At 35.8% G+C, this 25,258-nt stretch overlaps 1 protein-coding gene across 3 annotated transcripts in view; it reads left to right on the top strand.

Annotated features, from left to right (window-relative positions):
* The window catches only part of LOC131046025 (putative E3 ubiquitin-protein ligase RING1a), a 122,729-nt gene that overhangs the window by 91,404 nt on the left and 6,067 nt on the right, over nucleotides 1-25,258 (top strand). For all 3 annotated transcript variants that reach the window (XM_057979669.2, XM_057979668.2, XM_057979667.2), the window contains exon 4: nucleotides 7,017-7,075. In XM_057979669.2, coding sequence (XP_057835652.2) covers nucleotides 7,017-7,075 — 59 coding nt within the window. The remainder of the gene's footprint in view (nucleotides 1-7,016; nucleotides 7,076-25,258) is intronic.

Raw genomic sequence — 25,258 nt, 5'->3', positions numbered from 1 at the left:
TCTGGACCCTTTGGAAGGGTCAGGAGCGAAATTTTCATTTTTGACCCAAAATCATCATTTTCTGAAACTTCTTTGCAAGGTAGGATTTCGTCCTTCATCACCCTAGGAATAAGATTTCATGTCCAAGAAAGGTCAAAAGGTAGGTTTATAAGGAATTTCGCCCTGGACCCTTTGGAAGGGTCACGAGCGAAATTTCCTATCCTGGCTAGAATTCTTCATTTTCACAATCTTCTAATCATCTCCAAGGATTTCAACATGTTCATACTTCATCTCATCATGCCTTGGACATCAAATTTTGGCCAAATAAGGCAAGAAATGTGTTTTAGAGAGATTTTCGCTCTGGACCCTTTGGAAGGGTCAGGAGCGAAAATCTTAACTTGGGCTAGATTCTTCATTTCTCCCTTTCAAAACGACCTCAAGAAGCAAAGACAAGTTATTTCTCTTCCATCCATGTCATAACAAATCAAAAGCTTGACCTTTTTCAATGCAAAAATATGAGTTTTTAGGAATTTTGCTCTGGACCCTTTGGAAGGGTCAGGAGCGAAATTTCCCTTTTGGTCCAAAATCTTTCATTTCTCAACGCTTTCAAACACTTCAAAGGCAACAAGAATGTCCATCCTTCCTTCCAAGGTACCCTGCAAGTCAAAGATTAGCCAAACTTAAGATGAAATGTGCTTTGGGAAGATTTTCGCTCTGGACCCTTTGGAAGGGTCAGGAGCGAAAATCTCATTCTAGGCTAGATTACTCACTTTTCAAACTTCAAACCACTTCAAGAAGCAAACTTAGATCATTTTCCACCCGAGGAAGAAGGTTTCAAGGTCAAACAAGGTAGCAAATGAAGTTTATGATGAATTTCGCTCTGGACCTTTTGAAAGGGTCAGGAGCGAAATTCTCCTTTAGGCCAAAATCTTGTTCTTCAAAATCAATCAAACTCCCTCTGAAGGCAAAAACATACCCATTGATCTCCCATCAAGCCAATGCCTAGCCAAAATAAGGAGGAAAACAAGAGATATAAAGATTTTCGCTCTGGACCCTTTGGAAGGGTCAGGAGCGAAATTCCTAATCTTGGCCAGGATCCTGACTTCATTTTCACATTTCTTCATTGAAACAAGCGTTTTTACCTTCATTCAAGCCTAGGAATGCATTAGTTTTAGGTTTTGGTCAAAGTAGAATGTCCTATGGAGAATTTCGCTCTGGACCCTTTGGAAGGGTCAGGAGCGAAATTCGCTTTGGACCCTTTGGAAGGGTCAGGAGTGAAATTTGACATTTTGAACTCCTCGTCAGGATCATTTTATGGAATATAACATTTAAGTATAAGAAAGATTTCTTATACTTTAAGTTATATTCCATATATACTTTCAGGATGTTTGAGAGTGGTTTCGGACCTCCAGGAGTTATATTGCAAAATCTGGTTTTTGGAGGATTCTTCAGTTTTCCAGACTTAGCCAAATTTCAAGATCAGGACATTCCAGACTTAGCCAAATTTCAGGATCAGGGCATTCCAGACTTAGCCAAATTTCAGGGCATTTGAAGATCAGGATGACATTCCAGACTTCATCACTCACCAACTCGACCTAACTCAGACCCTCAAGAATGATACCCACTCACAAAGCAAGACACAATTAGCAATGAGAGCAAAACCATGCCCTAAGGAAGACTCTCAAAGAAACCCTAATTCTGGGGCACTGTGGACTCACCCTGGCTCAAGCAAAGCCTATAATCCAACGATCCCCTCGACAACACTCATCCTACAAAGGCTAACAGACAAAACCCTAAAAGACCTAGAAAACAAACCCTAGAAAGCAAAAAGCAGGGGTCCCCATTTGCAATGGGGCGATGTGTGAATACGTCACAACAGAAAGTAACCAAAGGTTTGTATATAGTAATTATTGATGCAAAAGAAAAGAACATGGCAGCGAGACCTGTTATAGCTCACTACAAACAGCATTAACTGAAAAATGGATTATAAAAAGGGATACAAATTTATAAGTTTGAAATATCTTTCCAAGTTGTTACAAGCAAAAGCTTTGAGTTGGGACAAGACAGCAGTGTTCTATATAATGATTCCATGCTCATTCATAGTTTTTCGTCATTATAAAGAAACCCTTCCAATCAGATGAACTGTAAGGTAAGCATGGTATTTAACGTAACAACAAAAACATGTAAATATACAGTATAGAAAAATTGTGGACAAGTGAATAGAAGAAAGTAATCTTAGGTCAGTGTAATCAAGCAATTGACACGGGCAGTTAATTTTGGATCAATGCCAGAATTTATAAACTAGCAGATTACAGTGCATCCTATTCCTAACAGAAGGTATCCACTTTATTAGCAAGTTTCTAATCTTCAATCTAATAGGGCACTAGTGATACTACCACTTCCGAGAGGATTATCCTTAACTGTTTGTGCAGTGCAGGTAGGGCAGGCAAATTAAGAGTCAGATTATCACCATTTGATAAGAAAGCACTTTTATTTGGCTTTTGAGCTAACCTTTCCTTAATAAAAGAAACAAGGGCATACAGTAGTGCAAGGAAAACAAAAATTTCTGGAGTAGGACTGGGTTCAACTGTTTCATCATATAGAATAATCTGCCAGCAAAATAATTGTGCCGGGCTGACGAGATGATATAAGATCAATATACAGTGATACAAACCTCTTTACTTGAAATGTGTGCACCCCTACAAAACTCATCGTTGGAAAGGCATTTTCTTGCGTCTCTGTGTTTGCTAATCACATTTGTTGTAGATTGGTGATAGTTTCCATTATTATCTTTAATGTTTATCCTTGTCTAAAGATGGCCCTACTTCAAAGTTTCTTTTGTCTGCTGATGAGGCCATGTGCAAAAGCTTTAAGGTTAGAACAAGAGGGGACTGTCTGGAGGTTAAGCCTCAAGAAGGATAAATGCCCAAGAGATTGAAGAGTGCTGACCTAGAATTGAAGAGTGCCCAACTACAGTGGTTTAACTACTAAAATTCTATACCAAACTCATAAAAACATGGTTTAAAGTGTCATAGATTTCTGCTGAGTGTGATAGAAAAGGGGCATAAGTGAACACTGTGCATGCCAGTGATGGCCAAACCAGTTCAGAATTCTACTAAAGAATTGGAAGGTGGCATTTAAGTGAAAGTGGTACACTTTTATGTTGGCAGAACTATCAAAATTTTCTGCTTGGGATGGTGAAAGTGGCAACATCACTGACATTCTCTGCCTGAAGTTCTGTCAAAAACTCGAACACAAAATAGGGCACATTTTTTCTATTGATTAAGCTGTTTAACCAACTAAAAATTCTGCATAGGTTAAAGTGGCAAAGGTAGAGCAGACACGCACTAGCACAGAGTTTGCCATGATTTCAAAACTGTAAAAGTGGTAGCAATTGAATTTTTGTCTGCCTAAGTGTCAAACAAGCTAGTTATTGAGTCTTGGGTGTACATCTACTGTGGTTAGGCCACCAAAAAGTTCTGCATTCATCACAAACATGGTCAACAGATATGGAAATTCTGTCTAAATCTCTTTCAAGGGTGTAGAAGTGGTGAATACATGAGGAAAGCACACGTGGACAGAGCTGAATCTTTTCAAAGACAGGAACACATAGAATGGGCAACTTGTAGGACTAATTGCATTCAAATAATGCACCTGACAATGCTAACAAGCCTTTCAAGTGGCTGAAATATTCATAAACACAGCACCTGATTGGGTTAATGTCGAGTTAAGGTTGTCTAATATTCTAGCACTCTGTAATCACCAGTTTTCATTTTCCTACAGCAGCAAATAGCCTGTATCAGTTGCATATAACAGCATTTTCACAATTTTGCATAATGACAGTTTTCATAATCCTCCGTTCATGCATAAATCAATGGGTTCTCACCCTCTACAAAACAATGAAAGTGATTTCAGTTATTTGTAATAGTGACATCTTGATTTGGCATGATGGCAATCATCATATCCCTGTTTCATACAAATATCAGCAGCTTGACAGTCAGCATACTGAGAAATGAAAGTTGCTTTCAGTATAAATTCTGTTTTTTAAATGAACTGTTTAGCTAGGGTTTTGGCTGATTAAAAAATCACCTTCCCCTTAAAGGGTTTCAGATTTTTGATGCAGATTTGCCGATTTAACTCTAGTTTTTTGCTGTTTTGAATTTGGTTTCAGTCATCACCTTGTGCTTAATAATTGCAGTGATATAGTCACTTGTTTGTCTTATTGGTTTAGTTAAAGCCCTAGGGCTTTAAGCCATATTTTTGGTGATTATTGTATGAAATATTGAACATGTTCCAGATTTCAGGGTTTCAGTCATATGATCATGCTAGTAGCTGGGTGAACTTTTGCCATTTTGGACAACTTCTTCCATCATGCCTCTAGTTTCATGAAATCTGCAATAAGCATAAACTTAAGGAGGTGCTTTGAAAGAAGTATGAGTTGAGGAAGCCAATATAATTTTATGCATGGAATAACAATGCTTCTTCATATTATTGTTCAATACAAATTACATATTAATAGGATTCTCATATCCTATTTTATAGGAAACTCCCTAAACGACTTCCCTACTTATATTGAGTTGTTTTAACTCAGTATAAAAACAAAAAATGGTCAAGAAAATGATGTCTCTTCTAGTTTCCAATGGTTGGGTTGTTTAAGTACGTGGATTCCTCCAACACTTGTATAAGTAAAGGGCATAGCCCAATTGTAGAGGAGTAAGCATAGAAAGTGAGTGAGATTTGAATTTGATTGTCAATAAAAAGAGCTATGTTACTAGAAACAATAGGAATTAGTTTAGGGTTGGGACAAATAGCAATGGGAACAAGAATGGGAGTGCACATAGGATAACAATGCTTCTTCATATTATTGTTCAGTACAAATTACATATTAATAGGATTCTCATATCCTATTTTATAGGAAACTCCCTAAACGACTTCCCTACTTATATTGAGTTGTTTTAACTCAGTATAAAAACAAAAAATGGTCAAGAAAATGATGTCTCTTCTAGTTTCCAATGGTTAGGTTGTTTTAGTACGTGGACTCCTCCAACACTTGTATAAGTAAAGGGCATAGCCCAATTGTAGAGGAGTAGGCATAGAAAGTGAGTGAGATTTGAATTCGATTGTCAATAAAAAGAGCTATGTTACTAGAAACAATAGGAATTGGTTTAGGGTTGGGACAAATAGCAAAGGGAACAAGAATGGGAGTGCACATAGGATAACTAAGGTGTGCCCTTGCTACCCTATGCACCTTGTGTGTATGTCTCATGAGTGCTCCCAATGGGTATAAAAAATGCAAAAATGTTCATCTATTTGTCAAGACAGAGTACGCTGATTCCTAAATGCTACAATCTACTTATAACAGATAATGAGGACCAAAAAATCCTAAACATGATGCATTAAAACTATATATGATTGTTATTATTTTCTTGCTTTAGGGACAATTTTTTCTGAATTTTTTCTTTATGAAAAGGAGATTGAGAAACCCTTCTTGCGTAGTCAAGGTACCGTTGTCAACAATGTACGTGTTAATATGTTTCTGTTTGGTAGTGTGAATTTCGGTAGCAAGAAGAGTACATTGAAAATTTGCAATGTCTTGTGAATGTACAATTCTTCTTCTTCTTTAAGTGATAGCTAATAGAATTCAATATTTCTTTATATTTAATACCATGGATGCTAAGATAAGGCAACAAGTTGAGGCAAGAGCCATTTGGTCTTATAGGTCGAATCTTTTTGCAAGTCTTTTATGGAATGGATTTTGTACTTGTGATGCTGCCAGTTTTCTAAACTCTGGATAAATGTAGCAAAATTTCTCCCCTCTCCACAATGTGATGTAGGATAAGTGGTTTGCTGTTTCCTAGACTTTGATCCATCAATCAAGTGCTTGAAGGGCCTTCATCAGGAGACAGCCTCAATGCCCTTTTGTTGGTTCAAGGGGCAACTCTCATCCCTAGATCCAGACTAATTCCCAAGGTCCATATATTCATATCCATAGCTCATAGATTCTTAAATCCTTTACCAGCTTCCAAGATTAGATTCCTCGTTAGCTACTAATGCTACAACCAATGGCATAAACAGAAACTAAATTTCATTGGACGAGTGCTAAAAGGCCTTCCTTGTTTGGTTCCACTGAGTACATGTAAGAAGAGAAGGAAGGTGAGGTAAAACAAGGGTCATCAAATTATAGATAGGATCAATGGCATATAATAGCTTAGGAAAATGCAATAAACAAAGCTTTTTAGAAAAATAGAGGCCATGGATATTATCTTAAAAACCTTTGAACGGACAAGATCAAGCCTAGCCATCATTAGTAGGTTGTCAGCTTTAGGCACGTGGTTAATTGGATAAGGAATGACATTGGCTGTTGAATCATTGATTAATAAATGATTGTACAATCAAAAAAGGATAGGATACTCTGTTGTTCTTACATTGAATATTGCCCATTAGGTAATCCTATTCTTGGTATTCTATTTTATAGACCATCTCTTCATAAAGAACTGAACAACCAAGCACCTCGAGTTTGAAAGAACTTGAGGTGAATCCAAACTCAACTGATTTTTTGTGATTCTTACATCTCTTGACATCTCATTACAAGAATGGCTTTTCATGCCTAGAGAAGCATGCCTCTTTGAATACCTCTCTCCCCTAACACAACATCCTTTGGAAGCAGCTGGACTTATACACCCAAAACCATAATTTGGAAGCAATAGATAAATGGCCTTAATTGTGAGGATCTTGTATTGTCTTCCCATTTTCTTCATTTCCATCAGATATTAGAACTTTTTAATGAATATGGCATATATATATATATATATATTTGTTCTTTTATTTTTGAAAATCATTTTTACAGTTGAATGTTTTTTTCTTGTACTAAAATATGGTGATTTTAGACATTTTGCAAAGGCTTTATAGACGAAAGGCCCAAAACACTAATTGATGATTCTATTAGAAATATTGTTGTATTGTCTAATAACTTTGGCAATTGGTCTCTTTAAATGCAGTTTTCATTGTTAACTGACTATATTTTGATTGTTGACTAGGTATGTTCTTGTCAATTTGTCCGCGATTCGAGAAGAAATGCAATGCCCCATTTGTTTGGGTATGCTAAATTTAGCCTTTTTAAAAAATAGTGTTAATGCTTTATTCATTCATTTTGTTTTGAAAGTTGAACTTGATTATAATAAGTGTATTATTGATACAATTGTGGGTTATGAGTTGATTTCAATGAATTATTGAGCATCAAAGTTGTGTGGCTTTAAACTTACGTCCTGTTTTTCCAAATAAATGTTTGGGACTAGTGCACATGCACCCTAATTGATTTATAGAAAACAATTAGTTAGAATTTGGTTTAGGCTTTGGGGCCAAGCTTATTTGTTTTCTTTAAATGTTTAAATGGCCCAATTATTCAACTATTAATGAAAGGCATTCTAATTAGTTATTCTTATTTTTTTATGTCAACACTGTTTATGAACTTAATTATGTGAAGGTAGCCATCTCTGAACTGAACTTAATTATGTGAAGGGCTATCTCTGAACTTTATATGCTTTCACATTCACAATAATTTGTTAGAGAAAGTAGTGTATTTACATCTTCAATACTCAAATATCTTTGTCTCATTTGAAGTGGAGTCACATCATACCATATAGCATACAGAACAGAATGCATATAGTATTTACAACAGAATGAATATAGCTAATAGAACCTACAAGAGTCTCTGCATTCACTTGAAGTGGAGTCCCATCATACCAAGACTACATGAATAGTTATATAGTGATCGATACTACTGCTACTATATTATTTACAGTGGTCCATGCACAATAAGCAGTCAAGGAGTATTTCTTACAGAACTTCTTTACATATAGATTGTTTATCGCTTCAAAAGAAGATGCTTTCCTCTAGTGTTAGGCCACTAAAGGTTTCATTGGTACCATCTCTTCCTTGTCTTTATTTTTCTCAACTTCTTAAGTTAATATGAAATTTCATTGCTTACAAAAACCATTTGGAATGTTATGTAATTGTGTTATCATACATGCAACTTCTTTCTTTTCCTGGAAGACAAACACCTAAAACATGGTTGCAGGAAAATTAATGGTTGTTAATTCAGTCTAGCATAGCATATCTTCTTCCAATTTACATAGTATAACTATAAATGTCTTAATCTGTTGTTTTAGGACCCTGCGGTGGTTGTATCTTTGTTATTTGCTTATCTCAACCCAGACTTTTCTTTCATCATTTCTTTTATCAATAATTTATCTTTCATCAAACTTGCTCTATATCACACTTCAAATTAGGGCCAATGATATTCATGGCCATTTTGTCGTTTCTAATGGAGTTGGTGCTCATTTTTGTTGGGATGCTTATAATGTTCTAGTCACATCACAAATTAATCCTTGGTTTTCTATGCAATTTTTGTTTGTTTTTATTATACTTATTTTACATTATCTCAGTATTTTAACCATGTTTTTCAATAAATGGAGAGTCTGTTAGGCTCTGATGTTGCAATGCAAATTCTTAAGCACTACTTGATTGAAACTTATACTAACACATGTATGCTTTCAAATGTAATTCGTTTATACATCTTCTTGTAGGCTTTGATGTGTATGCCTGTGAATGCCCTATGCACACATTAATACCATGATATGTTTGGAAATACATGGCCATATACTCCTGAATATAATAAAGTTTGCACAGATCCGTTTTCACATTGCAGCAGGATGTAGGAATTGCTTCAACTGCAACTTTCCTTGTTGAGGAGGGGACCATTCCTGTAGCAATGTCTAGATGCTGCCGCAAAAGTGATGCCCTGCATAAAGAGCATTTCTCCATCCACAATAACACAATATACAAACATTCTCTACTGAAGTATAGCAGTTTAATCCAAAATAATGAATATAAATATTATGATATATCTTTTCAAGTTATGGGTTCTGTGTGCACTGGCTTATTTTTAAAAACATTTATATTTATTTGTAGTTGTACTGTTCACTTTTCTCCAAATTATATCTCCTGTCACACCAAGATACTCTTTTATCTTATTTATACTTATGTATATATATTATGAATCATAAAAAAATATTATAATATGTGCATATGTAGCTGATGATATAAATCAAACTACTTATAAATTTTTCAATTTGCTACCATCTTAAAAAAGTTTGATCCATAATGTTGGTTGCATCTATTATATTTATCTTTTATTATTATTTTTTAATAATTATTGAGTTACATATCTATAAATACATCAGCTATCAGTGTACCCCACGCATCTATCCTATTTAATTTGGTTTGGAATGTAGATTTTACCTCTTGATGTAAACCATTTAAGATTGGTCACCTTGGCAATATAATATGATGTCATCTAATAATAAAATATTATTTGATTTGTATTTATTTGTTAGTGTGAAGATAATATGTAACTGTAAAGGTTATTCTCTGCAGAATAATCTTCATTCAGATGGAATAGATCATCATGGCATCCCTTACTCAAGAAGTGGTTTCCTTTATTGAAGGCATTTATTGGGATCAAGAATGAGAACCGACTCACTCATTCAGGACCAATAAGAGTCATCTTCCGTTAGAACAAACAGAAACACATTTTTGAGTTATATGTATGAAGAAACAATGAAAAGATCATTTGAAAATGTTTGAGACCATGACAATCATGAAGGGTGCATAATTTGTGTGTGATGATTTATGCCTAACTAACCGACTAGATAATAGTCTAAGACTCTAAGACAAACTTTTAATTACATTTTATAATATGAACACTGGCAATAAGCAGATCATCATTAAATAAAAGTGCTCCATTTTACACTACAATTTACAAAATACAAATTCTCGCTATGGAAACATACCATCAAAGTACAATATACGTTTACCTATAGAGAAATTTGTTAACTTTAGTGATCAGATTGCAGAGAACAATGTGAATGCAAGAATACAAAAGAGACAAGACACAACACATACCCTGGGAAAACCTCCCTCTTGGAGGAAAAACCCAGCAATAAATCAGATCTAGATCCTTTTATTAATTGTAGAATACAATGGCAATAAAAATCAGATTACTTATCTGATATAACTGTCAACCTAGGGCAGAATTAGAGTTACAGTCGTAACCCAGCTAGGGCACAATGTAATAGCAGAAGATAGCAAACTTATCTCTTTCTTATATAAGAATATCATCAGCATACAGCTTCCAGCTCTTCATAGTTCTTCACTGAAGATTGCAGACCTAATGGTGTTTGTAGACCTTCAAGAGGAACTCGCTATCCTCTTCAATGTATTCACTGTCCAAGATCGCATGTATGGCAAATGCTGGTGGCAGAAGTAATTCGCTGATTCCTTGATCAGAATTTGCATTGACCTTTTATTGCAGAGCACAGGGTCTTCACATTGATTGTCTAATATTTGGATTGCTTGATTGCATTTACGACTAGTGATATGCTTGTGCATATATACAAGAGGTGAGCCCTATCTTGGGTCAGCCCAATCCATCCTTGGGGCCAACACTATAATATTAGTTCCACACACCACCATAAGCATGGGACCTAAACAATATAGTTTCTACGTTACAAGAGCCCACGCTACATAGAGATGTGCTAAAATAAGATATAGGACCACACTTTTGGAGAAGGGATGTGTCCTTTTAATAATACAATCATTTGGGCCCAGCCCATCATAAATGATCAATACATAATACTATATGCCACAAAATGTGTGTGCTGGAGATAGGTCCACACGTTGGACCTAGAGATGCGCCCCTTTACATGTTAGGTCCAGCCCTTAATGGTTTTACACATTACATATAAATACATTAGATAGGGCTCTGCCCTATAAGGATTGGGATGATGCCTTAAGGCAATCCGAATCCTATTTATTTTTCTATCCTAGTTACACAAAAAAACCAACACTCCCTCTTAACTAGGGAGGAAAGTAAATACATAACCAAATTCACATGGACAAACCCATGGCAAGAACATTTACAAGGTTTAGGGCCAGCCCTAAGAGTACAAACAGTATACACATCGTGATTTGATCACACAATTACATTACAATATGAATCTTTCCATGGCGTTCTCCTTGCAATGCTTGCAGAGGAAGAAGCCAACGCTTCATATCTTCACACTTTCCTGGGGACTTGCATATAACACCATTATCTTTCATCATGCACATCCACAGAGGATGAAAGAGACCTTTCCATATGCACACGTGCAGGATATTCACTCAGACATATATATAACATAAATCATGCACAATCGCAGAGGATACATAAGCTTCTTCACTGAGAAGAACAACCTGTCACCTTGCACACCGCAGAGGGTGAACTCACCTTGCTCTCTGCAAAGGGTGAGAAATAACCGCCACCTTGCACTCCATAGAGGGTGGAAAGAACTGCCACCTTGCACTTCGCAGAGGGTGGAAAGAACCGCCACCTTGCACTCCGCAGAGGGTGAGCGAGCACTACCACCTTGCACTCCGCAGAGGGTGGATGACACACCCAGTGTATCGAGGTTAGTATCATGATAAATAAACATTTTGCCATAGACAAGGAATATACATTAGATATATATTATCAATTCCTCTATTAAACCATAATGATTAGAACCCAAGAATGAAATGATATATTAAAAGATATCAAGACTCCCTCTAAAACCCTATCTAAATAAGGAATTCACAGACCTGATGATTCATTCTTACTTACGAAGTGGACCCATAGCATCTTAAACAAGAGAGATGAAAGGTAGACTTTCATAATTAGTTCGATGACAAGATCTGATTGAGGTAGGGCTTCTCAGGTCATGCAGGAATGCTTTCTTCAGAGAGACATAACCTGAAAACATTATCTTCAAGAGTAGACATTAGGTTACCTTAGAGACATGATATAGTAAAACAAAACACCAACCCTTACAAACCCTCAACACGCAGATTCAGACATATAGATAGAAGACATTTACCTATACTCGGATCCTAATAGTTAATACACATCCATATATATACACTATCACTATTCAGCCATGAATACATTGAATATATAAGTGATAGCAGGTATATGATAGCAAAAATATATAAGGATTGATAGCAAAAATATATAAGGATTGACAGCAAGTATCAAAATAAGGTAGCTTCAATTCACCTACAACTTCACTTACCTATCTCCCTTGAAATAAATTGAGATTCATCACCTTTGAAGGTTCTAAGATGCTAAGAGGATGAGGAATCCATTTATGTAGATGAAGGACCTTTACTGTGCATGTAATCATCTGAAAACCCTAGCTGTCACACAGAAGTCCAGGCTGTAAATCTGATCATTGCACATGCAAACCTAGACTCTGATACCATGTTAACTTTAGTGATCAGATTGCAGAGAACAATGTGAATGCAAGAATACAAAAGAGACAAGACACAACACATACCCTGGGAAAACCTCCCCTTGGAGGAAAAACCCAGCAACAAATCAGATCTAGATCCTTTTATTAATTGTAGAATACAATGGCAATAAAAATCAGATTACTTATCTGATATAACTGTCAACCTAGGGCAGAATTAGAGTTACAGTCGTAACCCAGCTAGGGCACAATGTAGCAGCAGAAGATAGCAGACTTATCTCATTCTTATATAAGAATATCATCAGCATACAGCTTCCAGCTCTTCGTAGTTCTTCACTGAAGATTGCAGACCTAATGGTGTTTGTAGACCTTCAAGAGGAACTCGCTATCCTCTTCAATGTATTCACTTTCCAAGATTGCATGTATGGCAAATGCTGATGGCAGAAGTAATTCGCTGATTCCTTGATCAGAATTCGTATTGACCTTTTATTGTAGAGCACAGGGTCTTCACATTGATTGTCTAATATTCGGATTGCTTGATTGCATTTACGACTAGTGATATGCTTGTGCATATATACAAGAGGTGAGCCCTATCTTGGGTCGGCCCAATCCATCCTTGGGGCCAACACTATAATATTAGTTCCACACGCCACCATAAGCATGGGACCTAAACAATATAGTTTCTACGTTACAAGAGCCCACGCTACATAGAGATGTGCTAAAATAAGATATAGGACCACACTTTTGGAGAAGGGATGCGTCCTTTTAATAATACAATCATTTGGGCCCAGCCCATCATAAATGATCAATACATAATCCTATACGCCACAAAATGTGTGTGCTGGAGATAGGTCCACACGTTGGACCTAGAGATGCGCCCCTTTACATGTTAGGTCTAGCCCTTAATGGTTTTACACATTACATATAAATACAATAGATAGGGCTCTACCCTATAAGGATTCGGATGATGCCTTAAGGCAATCCGAATCCTATTTATTTTCCTATCCTAGTTACACAAAAAAACCAACAAAATTCAACTCCTGAAAATGTGAATTGCACCTATATATTAATATATTTAAATTTTCAAACCTATGTTTTGCATTTTAATTTCTCTCTTTCAAGATAACTCAGAAGGTAAAATCTCATTGAATTATAAGGGGAGACTCCTTAAGTTTAATCTATACCTATAGATAAAGTATATTGTCATTAACAATTTACAATATTTCTTTTTGTGGGTTTTGATGAATGAAATAACTATTTACTTGTTCTTTTTCCTTGGGTACAAGCAACAGACTTTAACAACTCTTGTCTCACAAGTGGGATTTTATAGATTTTATGAATGAAAGCATCTATTCCTAAACACAACCACCACACCTTTCTACTGGTTAAAATAAAGACAAATAAGCAGATGCAAACAGGATTTGAAAGAATAATAACTTGGACATATAAAAATATACAATTTTATAATTTGAAAAGTTACATTGCATGGAAAGTTACATCCTATGCCAATAGATTTATCATCAATACAAACTTGACCCTATAATCTACTTCCATTTCAATTAACGAAATTACACAGTAAAACAGACACAAGGATAACAAGGAACAATATTTCAGCAGCATAAGTGGTCTCAACCAACTATCATTAAGAATTTCTTGTGATCAAATTACTTATTTATAGGTTACAAAATGCCCAGTTTTTTGGATTTAGAATAATAATTAACTTATTCCAAAATGCATTGTTTAAAAGCACAAATGCTTAAAATTTCTGAAAAACGGTAAATAAATAGCTTTAAAGCAAAAACAATTTTAAAGATAGCAAATAAATCTAACCAAAGCAGCTTAAAAATAAGCTTTCAACAACCTATCCAAAAGTAAAACTTCTGAAAAAGTGACTGCCAAAAATAGCCATGGCTAAAAGCAATAGTTTGATGCATGAAGACCCTCTTTAATTCTGATTAGCACTTGCTTTGAAAAATGGTGGACCCTTTGATGAATTCCAAAATCCTAACCAGTAACCACCCATCAACTGGCAACTTCATCCTCCAGTCTTGGTGACTTGAACTTGGTATCATTCATGGAAACAAGACAAGTTAAACCCCTGGTGACTTTTCAGAAAACAGATTTTGCATCTGCCAAACCCTAGTTGAGAATGCTTTCCAACAACCATGAAATTTGTAAAGAAACTGTCCTTGATTCTTTGCTGTTCTGACTGTGACTGTTCAAATTACTGATAAATGCTTGAAATCAGAGGTATTATGAAGTTGTATATGCTGCCATCATAATGCTAGAAATGCTAAGCGATTGGAAATACTGTTTTTGACCTTTTTTGGAGGCTGAAACCCATGTGATATCAAAACATCCCTTTCAAAGTCCCAATTATGTTACATGTTCTCATATTTTCACCACAACTAGGTCAGATTGAAGTGATGAAACCCCAAAAAAGTTATTCTTTCCTTGACTAGACAGGTTAAGGACATGATAGGTACTCCTTAGAGGGGTAAGCCATCAAAACATGACATAGACTACATGAGGCATGCCCTTTAGCTACATCAGCCACATAGGACCTAAGTGCCTTAATCATTCATGTTTGTCACTTACATCACTGCATGCACATTCCAAGTGTGCTTTTGGTAGGCTTATGTCACTTAAGTCATGTCAAGATCAGTCTAGGCACTCATATTAGTCATCCTTGTCACTTAAACATAGTATTTCAGCTATAGGCACACTTTTCATGCATCAGTCACTTAACACTTGACCTGTCCATACAAGGTCTCATTTCAACCTCTCTTTCCACTCAAAGTTGTCATGATGCATATAGGTGTGCCTTACTCTAGTGTGCCATGTGAAACTTATTTTTTCTCCTCTAGGCACCTCTTTTTGCTATCCCAAACTCCTACCACATCTTTTTCTACTAAGCACACCTTTAGAGCACTTCCGTCACTTAAGTTATGTGAATCCACCTGTAGGCATGCTTTTAGAAAACTAGTGGCACCAAACTTTGTCAAAGCCTACAGGTGGTTCTTTTAGCTACTTGTGTCACTTAGGAGTTGTCTTGATGCATTTAGGCACCTATTTTTTCAGTTTGTGTCACCTTATCAATGCCCTAGGAGTGCTCATGGAAGTTTTTTGTTACTTAAAACTAGAGAAACGAGATTTGCTTGGACTTGCCAAAATTGGCAAGTTGCGAGGCGAGTCATGCTCGTAGAGTTTAAGGGGCTTGGACTTAGATTCGGCCGAATCTTTCCCAAACTTGTTGAGTCTGGAGACTTGCCCAGACTTGGGAAGTCTTGGTGAGTTTGGGCCTAAGACTTGGCCATTTGTTTTAAAACACAAAATTTCAATGCTTTTTGGGTTTATGACATGCCCCCAAAATATACATAAAATATAACATTTAACTCTATCTTTGTCTTCAAGTCAGTCTCGCTCTCTTCATCAACATATATACACAAAATATAACATTTAAGTATAAGTCAAAACAATATATATTGAAATGTGACTTTATAAGTTTTATTTCATTTATATATTTGTAGGATGATTGAGAGTGGTTTTAGATCTCTAAGAGGTATAATGCAAATTCTAGGTTTTAGAAGATCTTATAAATTTTTAGACAATTAAATTTTAGTAATTAGTAGGCTCCTATCAACATTCTTTCAATCTCTCTATCTCACTCTCTTTATCTCCCTTGAACTCTAGACCTATCTCTCTCCCTATCACTCTTCCTCTATCCCCTTTCTCTACCTCTCTCTATCTCACTCTCTCCGCTCTCCCCCAAGATCTAGACCTATCTCTCTACCTCTCTCTCTCGCACCCGCAAACCCCCATGAGGGGTGCTACCCTCAACCTCATTTTGGTGTTGCCTCCAAACCCCATCAAACTATAAGTCTAAGCAAGTAGTAGGCCAATGATGAATCATGATCATCAAAATCTACATAGTACATATCCCTTGTTGCAAATCTCTGCATATTCATAGTTAAAAATATATTATGGCTACTACATCATCTAGGACCAACCTTAGATGCCTTCGTAGGAAGGATGTAGGCTCCTTTGAGCCATAGACCTAGTTATTGTTTTGATATTCGTTTGGTACTTTTGATATCCTAGATTTCATATTCGATGAGTTTTGTATACATTTGACAATATTTATATATCTAAGTGTGCTATTTCCTTCAGCTACAATTTGCATTTATACTTATGTCATTGATGTACATTGTATATTTGTGTATGTGATCAAATTAGCTTGTATTTGATGTTATTGTGTCTTTAAGGTTTATTTAATAAGGGGTGCATGAAACAAGTTCTAAATCCTCAAAAATATCTGAATTTCTTGGGTTTTTCACTTTGCCAAGTTTTTTTCGATTTTTTTCGCCGAGTCTAAGTCTGACTCCAAACATGCTTGCCAAGTCTGAGGTGAGTCTCTATGCTTAAATCACTGTCAAGACACCTAAACATGCATTTCAGGGTTTTGTGTCTTCAATGTCTCATAGGTGCCTTGAGGTACGGGTTTTTGTCACTCTTATCACTTGACAATGATGTAGGTGATCCTTTTCCTTAGACTGTCCTGCACCACTCAAGACAAATCTTTACCCTTTGGACAGGCTGAGATGGTTTCCTTCTTACGCACTTCACTTGACAAATGGACAGCACAACCTAGAAGATGTTCAACCTTGCTTATGAAAAGGAGATGCAACAAAAGCATCAAGGACAAAAATCACACTTTCAGTCCTTGCATCTGACTGATTGATAGATAACTTCAGCCCTCATATCTGAAAGATTGATAGATAACTTCGGTAAGTAATGGGAAATGGGGATCAATACATGAGTTTTGTAGGGGTCTAACACCATTCTTAACAACTTCTGACCAAATTTGCTTTGGCCAAATTGCAGTTTAACAGGGATAACATGACTTAATGTGAATCAGAAAAGAATGTCAAGTTCCTGAAGAGTCTTAAAACATTGAAGTCTGTATACATCATTCTCCAATCTATGAAGTTAACTAGTTTTAATTGGCATCTTGTGGACAGCACACTAAATTGTAGAAACTTAATGTGTTATCAAAGCAATGAAGCTAAGCAAAGAAAATGAGCACAATTTTTTTAAACGCCTTTAGAAAAGATATATCTTTCAAAATAGATGTGAAGCTACTGCATGTTGATTTCAGATTTGGACGGCAATTCCTATATATCTAATAGTTGGAAATGAAAATTTAAAAATAGAAAGTATGGCAATTTGCAATTTGCCTTGGGATGTGAAAATCCATGTGATGAGGTCCTCCAAGAAGTTGAGAAGATTCTTGTAACATGAAAATCATTTGAGAAAAAAGACCAGATTTCAGTTTTCCAATATTTTTTTGGATTTTAAAGATTTTTGTTTATCGCCATTTTTCTTGGGCCTTTTGGTGCAGTTTTTGGGATTCAAACTTTGTCTGACCCTTTCAACATAGTACATGATGCAATCCTTCTAAACCTTTTTGCATTGAGTTGTTTTGTGCTACAATCACAAAGTTATGGCTCTAACAAGGTGACTGACTAGTTTTGGGGTACTCTATGAAACATTGTCCCAAACTGCCACTTGGATCACAAGCTCAGCCCAATGGAGTTATTCTTCATGAGAAGATAAAAATACTAACCTCCTGTGAACTGAAAAATTAAACCTTCAATAGTTTAAGTCTTATTAGCATAAATCATTTCATTATCCAAAAATATATAACAATTTTCTAAAGAAGATCTTGACCAATCTTGTGGTACAGTTCAATGTCTGTAGTTATAAAGTAAACTAATATACTTGTCATATTTAAAAATCACTACAATTTTAAACATAAATTTCAATGACATAAAACACTAATGCACAAACATTGGTTCTTTCTTCTATGTGAACTTGCTCGAAGATTATTTTAAGGACTTAAATCTTTTTATTGTGTGAAAGAATGTATAAACCGTATACACTTGGAATAATTATTGTATAAAAAATATCAGTGTGTAAACAATTTTCCATGCTGTAGCATCAAAATTAGCTTTAATGAAGAGCAAATAATATACATATATGTATATGGCATTCTTCCAATACTGAGTTTGAACCATTAATTCCCACAAATTCTCACTTTTACAGGGAACTTAAACCCGTTTATGTAAATATGCACCAGTATGCTGAACAGTATCAATATTTCTTGTCAAATTACCAACCTGTCCTTTTTGGACATCTCACTGCATTTTGGTATAGGTTTAATATCTTGTCCGTGCACATCCAGAACCAAATTGCTAATGATAAATCTAATGATATTGTCCGTGCATCTATATATATATATATATAATAGTAATGTAAGAGATATTTATGGTAATTGTGATTGTCAGGTTTCATCTAGGGCAAATCCAGGAAGAGGACATTACAATAGCAGTGATATAGTTATCTTGTCCGTGCATCTATATATATATATATACATATAAATCTAATGATATTGTTAGAGTTACTAAACATATCTCTTACATTACTATTTATTATTAAGTATAGTGTAAGCATAGAGGTGGGGACATGATAGGTTGACCAAGCTAATCCCTACTAAGCCCAAGAGCGGGACTTTGACCCTTTTGGTCCTGGTGCCAGGACTTTGACATCCACCCAAGGTATAATAATTAGTGGGTACTTGTCTTGCTTCCCTATCCGTGCCTCATCCCTTATAGTTAATAGCTCATCATGATAGTAATGGCATGGAGATCATAGTGGGGTCCTCAGTTTGTCCAATCTAAGCCAAAGAGCGGGACTTTGACCCTCTTGGCCTAGGTGGCAAGACTTTGACATCTGCCCAAGGTATACTACTTAGATGGCAACCTTATACCCTCTTACCTAACATATAGCTCATCATGGTAGGAATGGTATGGAGATCGTAGTGGGGTTCTTAGCTTGTCCAATCTAAGCCCAAGAATAGAACTTTGGCATCCACACAAGGTGTACTACTTAGTTGGCAACCTTATACCCTCTTACCTACCTCTCCCCCTTTCATCCATAGTGAGGTTCAACATTTGCCTACATCTAAAGTGTACTAAATATGATTTCTCTATCTAATATTGTCATAAATGCTGTGATTAATATTGGTGCTGAGATCCAACTAGTGTGATATTAATAATACAGAGATTTATTACTTAACATCTATTATTTCTAGTAGATTATGGCTAAACTCTATTTATAATCTTATAGCCTTAATTAGATGTATATTGCTTTCAGAATAATAGGAGAATTATAATCAGTCCCAGACACTTTATTACTGAGTTCACATCCTTTGACAGATAAAGGTTGATTCCACATTTGCTGTATGGAAAGAGGTGCTATAGTATTATTATTAATTCAACAAGGTATTACCCTCGTACCTATGGCCTTTCTGTTTGCTGGCTCACTGCAGATTGGTACCTTCAATTGTGTAGACTGGATGCCTTCAAATGTCTGTTAGCACACATCCTTCCTTTTTGTATTTATGTCTTACTTGCCTCCTTTTTTACCCCTTAATAGAATTCAGATCTAATATACTATACATCCGTATTTAACTCATAGATGCTTGCCAGCAATATGATTCATTTTCTGAGATAAACACTAATTATAATAATTCTTATCATTCCTTTCTGAATTTGATTCCATATCCCCCCTCATAGAGTGGGAAAGAATGCCTTCATATCCGCCCCTTGACCGATTGGATGACTGATCTTTTATACCCCACCTATGCCTCTTCATAAAGGATGTGACTTTATGCAAAGGTGGCATCTCAATGACTTGTCCTTCATGCTTAACTAATCTGCTGTTTTAGCAGAAGAAATACTGATCGCTGCTTTTGTTTAATATCTCTTGCCTTTATTTCTTAATCGCACCTTTTCACTTTAGAATATAATGACACCTCTTCATTAAAACCGCAGCCCTTTTAGGCGCTTCCTTACTAATCACCATCACAACTAATCACTAGTCTGTTCTTTATTACTAATAACTATTGTCGTTGTATAAGACTGCCAGATCGCTGCACTATATTAATTGCTACTCTTTATCTTAATCTGATTGCTATCATTAAGAACTTGACAGTAAATTATTGTGTTCCTTGAGTTGATTTCTTGATAATTGTTGCTAATTTGAAACTCCTATCATCACTAGTCGATTGGATAGATTAGTTGTTGTTTTCCTTTAGCAGTCGGCCCTCAATAAGGAATGATTTATCATTAGTTTTAATTGCTAACTACTGATGTTCTTTTCATATGAATTGGTAATCATTGTAGTCACTAGTCTTAGTGCGATTTAGGAGATCAGAAAATTGAGAAGTCTTTGAAAAGACAATTTTCTTTTGTTAGGATATTTACTATCAAAGTTGGGTATGACAGCATACCACCAAGAACAAGGATGTTACTGCCTATAACTTAATAACAGTTCTGATCTTATCTGATCGATGATGATGTCACTGGATGCTTTGATTCCTTTTCTTTATATCTCTCAATGTGAGGGAGAAGTCACACCTCTTCGTCATGTATGCCTTTTGAAAGGGACACAACCTTCACAATCAGATCTGCACTTCTTATTTAAGTCAGATCTGTACTTCTGATTCCAAATTATCCCCCCCTCAAATGGCGTTCTCTTCTCCCTTTTATATCTCATGTTTGAGGGAGTCATTACTTTGCATTCCATGTCTTTTGACCATTCATCAACTTAATTATATTTTAATTATATGTAATTATATTCTTTTATTTTTTGAATTTGAATTTTATTATTATTATTATTATTATTTACCATTAAATTCTATTCCAAAGTGAGGACATTACAGACGTTATCAAAAGCATTTATATAGCAGCAATATTTCTAGTAACATGTATTCTGTTTTGCATTCAAGGGTTTGTATAGATTTGGAAAGTTATAAATAATGATCTAAGTTTCAGTCCACTCCTGTGCTTAGTATTTTAATTATTTTTTCCTCCATGCCTGCAAAATGAAATTTTTGTTAGACATAGATGATAGAACATAGATGCACTGAAGCATTTTTGAAAAAAAGTTCAGATCAGTTTTAATCTTTCATTAGGAGCTATTGAGATCTCACAGATTATTTAAAAAACATAATTTAGGTGTTATAATGTTACTAGTTCAGAAACATGGCAGATACAAACAAATGCATGAAATACTATATTGGGACTGCCCTCCAGATAAGCTTTTTTAATGAATCTTTGGAAGCCATTTTTATTATTGGGTCACCTATAGGCTACATGATTCTATACTCAACTTATGCCAGACATTTGCTTGTTTTTAATCATTGACAGTTTGACCCAATGCCAAATGATGAAGCTTTATGTATTTTATCAGAAATCTTTTGAAGCAATGCTTTGTTCTCAAGTGGACCAATTCATTAACTGAGATCAGAAAATGTCCTCTATTCTCTATCCATTTGGTGTATAACATATGTGCTCATTGGGGCCTGTAAATGTACATTTAAATATTTGAAATGCTTGTTAAACATGTGAAATGTAAGCTGATCTGACAGTAAATAACATGTCAACAAAATCTAAACGAGACTCAGTGAAGACGTAATGTCCTTTTTTAGTTGAATTAGTCTGTGTGGGCCCAATCCTTATTTTCCCTGATAAGGAAGAGAAAAATAAGTAAATTTAATAATGGGGGGCCACGTGCTGAGCCTGAGATGCCAGCTCCTACAGTCAAGTTATAATAAAATAATACTTAATCCCATCATAAGGTGTATGGGTTTCCATAAAAGAGTGGTCATTTATGAGAAGTTACAAGTTGACTTTAAAGGCAATGCGGGGGCTATTTGAGGAGGATCTTGCCAGAGTTAATATTATTTGATATGTTATGGGGCATTGAGTTTTGGGCACCCAGGTGTGCCCTCTTGCTGTTATATAGTGAAATGCTTGGTTTCTTTTGAACCACTGTCGATATCCATATAGTTTCTGCTACAACTTGAGCGATGCATTCAACGAGCAGTTCAAGGATGAAAACTCTAGGAAGGAAATCTCATCTAGAGGTTGTAATTTGTGTTGAAGGTTCTTTTCTGTCATTCTAACAAGTGTTTGCATGCAGTTTATTTGAAATATTCCAATATACTTAAACAATGATATTCAGTTCCAGTCTATTTGTGAATATTTTTATTGTTTATGCAATCTATTGCCAAATTATTTAGCTACAGGTCATTGCAGTGGTACCAGAGCCAAGGTCTTGCCAGCCTGAGGGTAAAGATTATGGATATCATAAAGGAAAAAAGGAATAAGGTATTTGAGGAGAGAATAGAGGAAGCTTCAACAAAACCCTACACCATCACAAAATATAAGAGATGGCCGCAGGAGATAAAGACAGAGCATTTTTTGAAAGCATGGAGTCTTTGAAGGAAGGACAGCAGCAGCTCATCAACCTTTTCACCCAAGTCTTCCAGTCTTCTAATGCTATTCCCATGACTACCTCCATTGGTAACGGGGATCAAGGAGAATATTTTGCTTCAAGAGTGAATTAGACATCTAGGGCAGCCAATGGTTCTGGGCTACCTAAAGTTACCTTTCCACAGAAAGAAGTGAAGCAGCTAGAAGAAGAAATCATAGAGCAGAAAGATGAGGCTTTGACAGCTCTCCATACAAAATATAGAGCACAGAGTGGAGTTCTGGTCTGATAACTCTTTCTTGAACTTTTGCACATTGAAGAAAAAAATTGAGCCTAAGAATGAGAGAAGGCTCAATCAGAACCAGACTCACAAGGATCTTCAGCACTAGTTAAGAAGACTCATGGTTCCTTCATTTGATGGGTCCAACAATGTTTAGCCCATGCCTGTATCTAGAAGTTAAACACTTACTTCTCTTGGAGTCTGATGTATGAGGAGGTGATCAAATTTACTACCCTTCATTTGGAAGGAATAACACATGAATGTTGTTACCATTGCCTAAACACCCAAGACCATATTCTTATCACTATATATGATAATATGAACAGTTCAGCCAAAAATTGATTGATAGGTTTGAGAGGCAAGATCCGTAGATTTATTTTAGAGAACTGACATAGTTGAAGCACAACAGTACAGCAGACAACTATGTGGCAGAGTTCAGAGGATTGCAGTAATGGTACCTGATGTTAGGGAAAAAAAATCACGTTTCTCTCTATTGAAGGCTTATTTGAATCCCATAAGGGTCTAGTTAAGGATTTTTCTTTATGATATCTCCAAGAAACTATTAAGAGAGTTTTAACACTTGAGTCATTTGTGCTACAAAACAAGTTTTCATCTCAGCCCAAACCACCCACTATTGGAGCACAAAAGAACAATTTTCAAAAAGGTGGATTCAACTTATACCCTCAAAGAGCCACACTGCAATCATTTGTAGCCAAAAGATTGGATGAGCCCACCATAAATGAGCTTAGAAGTAAGAAATTGTGTTTCTCCTACAAAGAACCATGGAAACCTGATCATCAATGACTTGGAAAAGGACAAGTACATTCTATTGAGGCAGTATCTAATGATGAGTCAGATCATGAAGGACTTGAGCTACAACGTATCACAAAAGAGCAGACCATTGTGCGTGAACTAGAGAAGTTAGATGTTAGCAGAGACACAAGCAATGGTACAATTACATCTCTTTTAGGGGTACTCTAATATCACCCATTTAAAGCTCATGGAGTGCTATCTGGACAATGGATCATGGTGCTTATTGGTAGAGGTGGTAACCACAACTTTATTGATGAAGGTTTGATTGTTTAAAAAGGATTGAAAGCTGGAGACTTCATTGGATTCAAATTCATTGTTGTTGATGAGTTCACTATTTTGTGCACTAAGATAATTTGACAACACAAATTATCCCTTGGTGATCACAAAGCATATGATGTTTTTTATGTTGTGAGATTGGGAGAGATTGGCATGGTTTTAGGAGTAGATTGGTTGTTTTCAAGAATTTTCATAGAATTATCAAACTATGGAATTAAAGTTTAAATCAAAAGGAAAAAATCTGATGCTTAGAGGCATTTCTGATGGATCACTGTGAGTGGTCACAACTAAGAAAATGGAGAGGAATTTTCGCAAGGGACAAGTTGCATGGGTATCTAGTTGCTTGGTGACAAAAAATATGCTTGGTAATTCATCTCATAACCACCCCTTATCACCGTCCATGGATGTACAAAGAAGAAATAGAAAAGGCTATAAAATAATTGTTGAAGATGGGTCACATTAGGTTGAGATCTAGCCCATTTGCATCATTGTGGTGCTTGTTACAAATAAGATAGTTCAATGAGGATGTGCATAGACTAGAAAGCCTTGAACAAAAAGACCATCAAAATCTAGTATGTGATTCCAAGAATTGATGAGCTTAAGTAAAAGTTGCATCGAGTGGCATATTTTTCAAAGATTGATCTTAGATTAGGATATCATTAGATCTATGTGCACAATCAAGACGTGCACAAGACAACATTCAAATGCCATTTTGGGCACTACAATTTCTTGTTTATGCCATTTGGCTTGACAAATGCTCCAACCACTTTTAGTAATGTATGAATCAAGTATTTAGCAATTAATTAATTTGGTTTTCTTCTATGATACGTTGATTTACAACAAAACCTAGGTAGAACACTTGAAGCATTTAGATATTGTTCTTCGAGTATTAGAGCAACGAGATCTCTTTGTAAAGGAACCCAAGTGTGAGTTTGGGATTATGATATTTTGTACTTGGGCAATGTCATTAGGTGTTCATGTGAATCAACAAGAGATCCAAGCCATTTTGGATTGACTACCTCCCACCACATTGACATAGTTGCAAGGATTCTTTGGCTTTTGTAGTTACTATAGGAAGTTAGAGGTTTTTCATGGCTAGTAGAACCCCTAACTAATATGACTAAAAGGCAAGATTTCTCATCAAGTGACACCACCTAAGAGACATTTGATGAAAGGAAGCTAAGTGTGGAATAACGCTTCCAATGCTAAATCTAACAGGAGAGCGAATGCAAAAATTTCTTACAAACCC

The sequence above is a fragment of the Cryptomeria japonica genome, chromosome 3 (assembly GCF_030272615.1).
Source record: "Cryptomeria japonica chromosome 3, Sugi_1.0, whole genome shotgun sequence".
NCBI lineage: Eukaryota > Viridiplantae > Streptophyta > Pinopsida > Cupressales > Cupressaceae > Cryptomeria > Cryptomeria japonica.
Note: the sequence above shows the minus strand (reverse complement) of the source record. Positions and strands in the feature narration are given on the sequence as shown.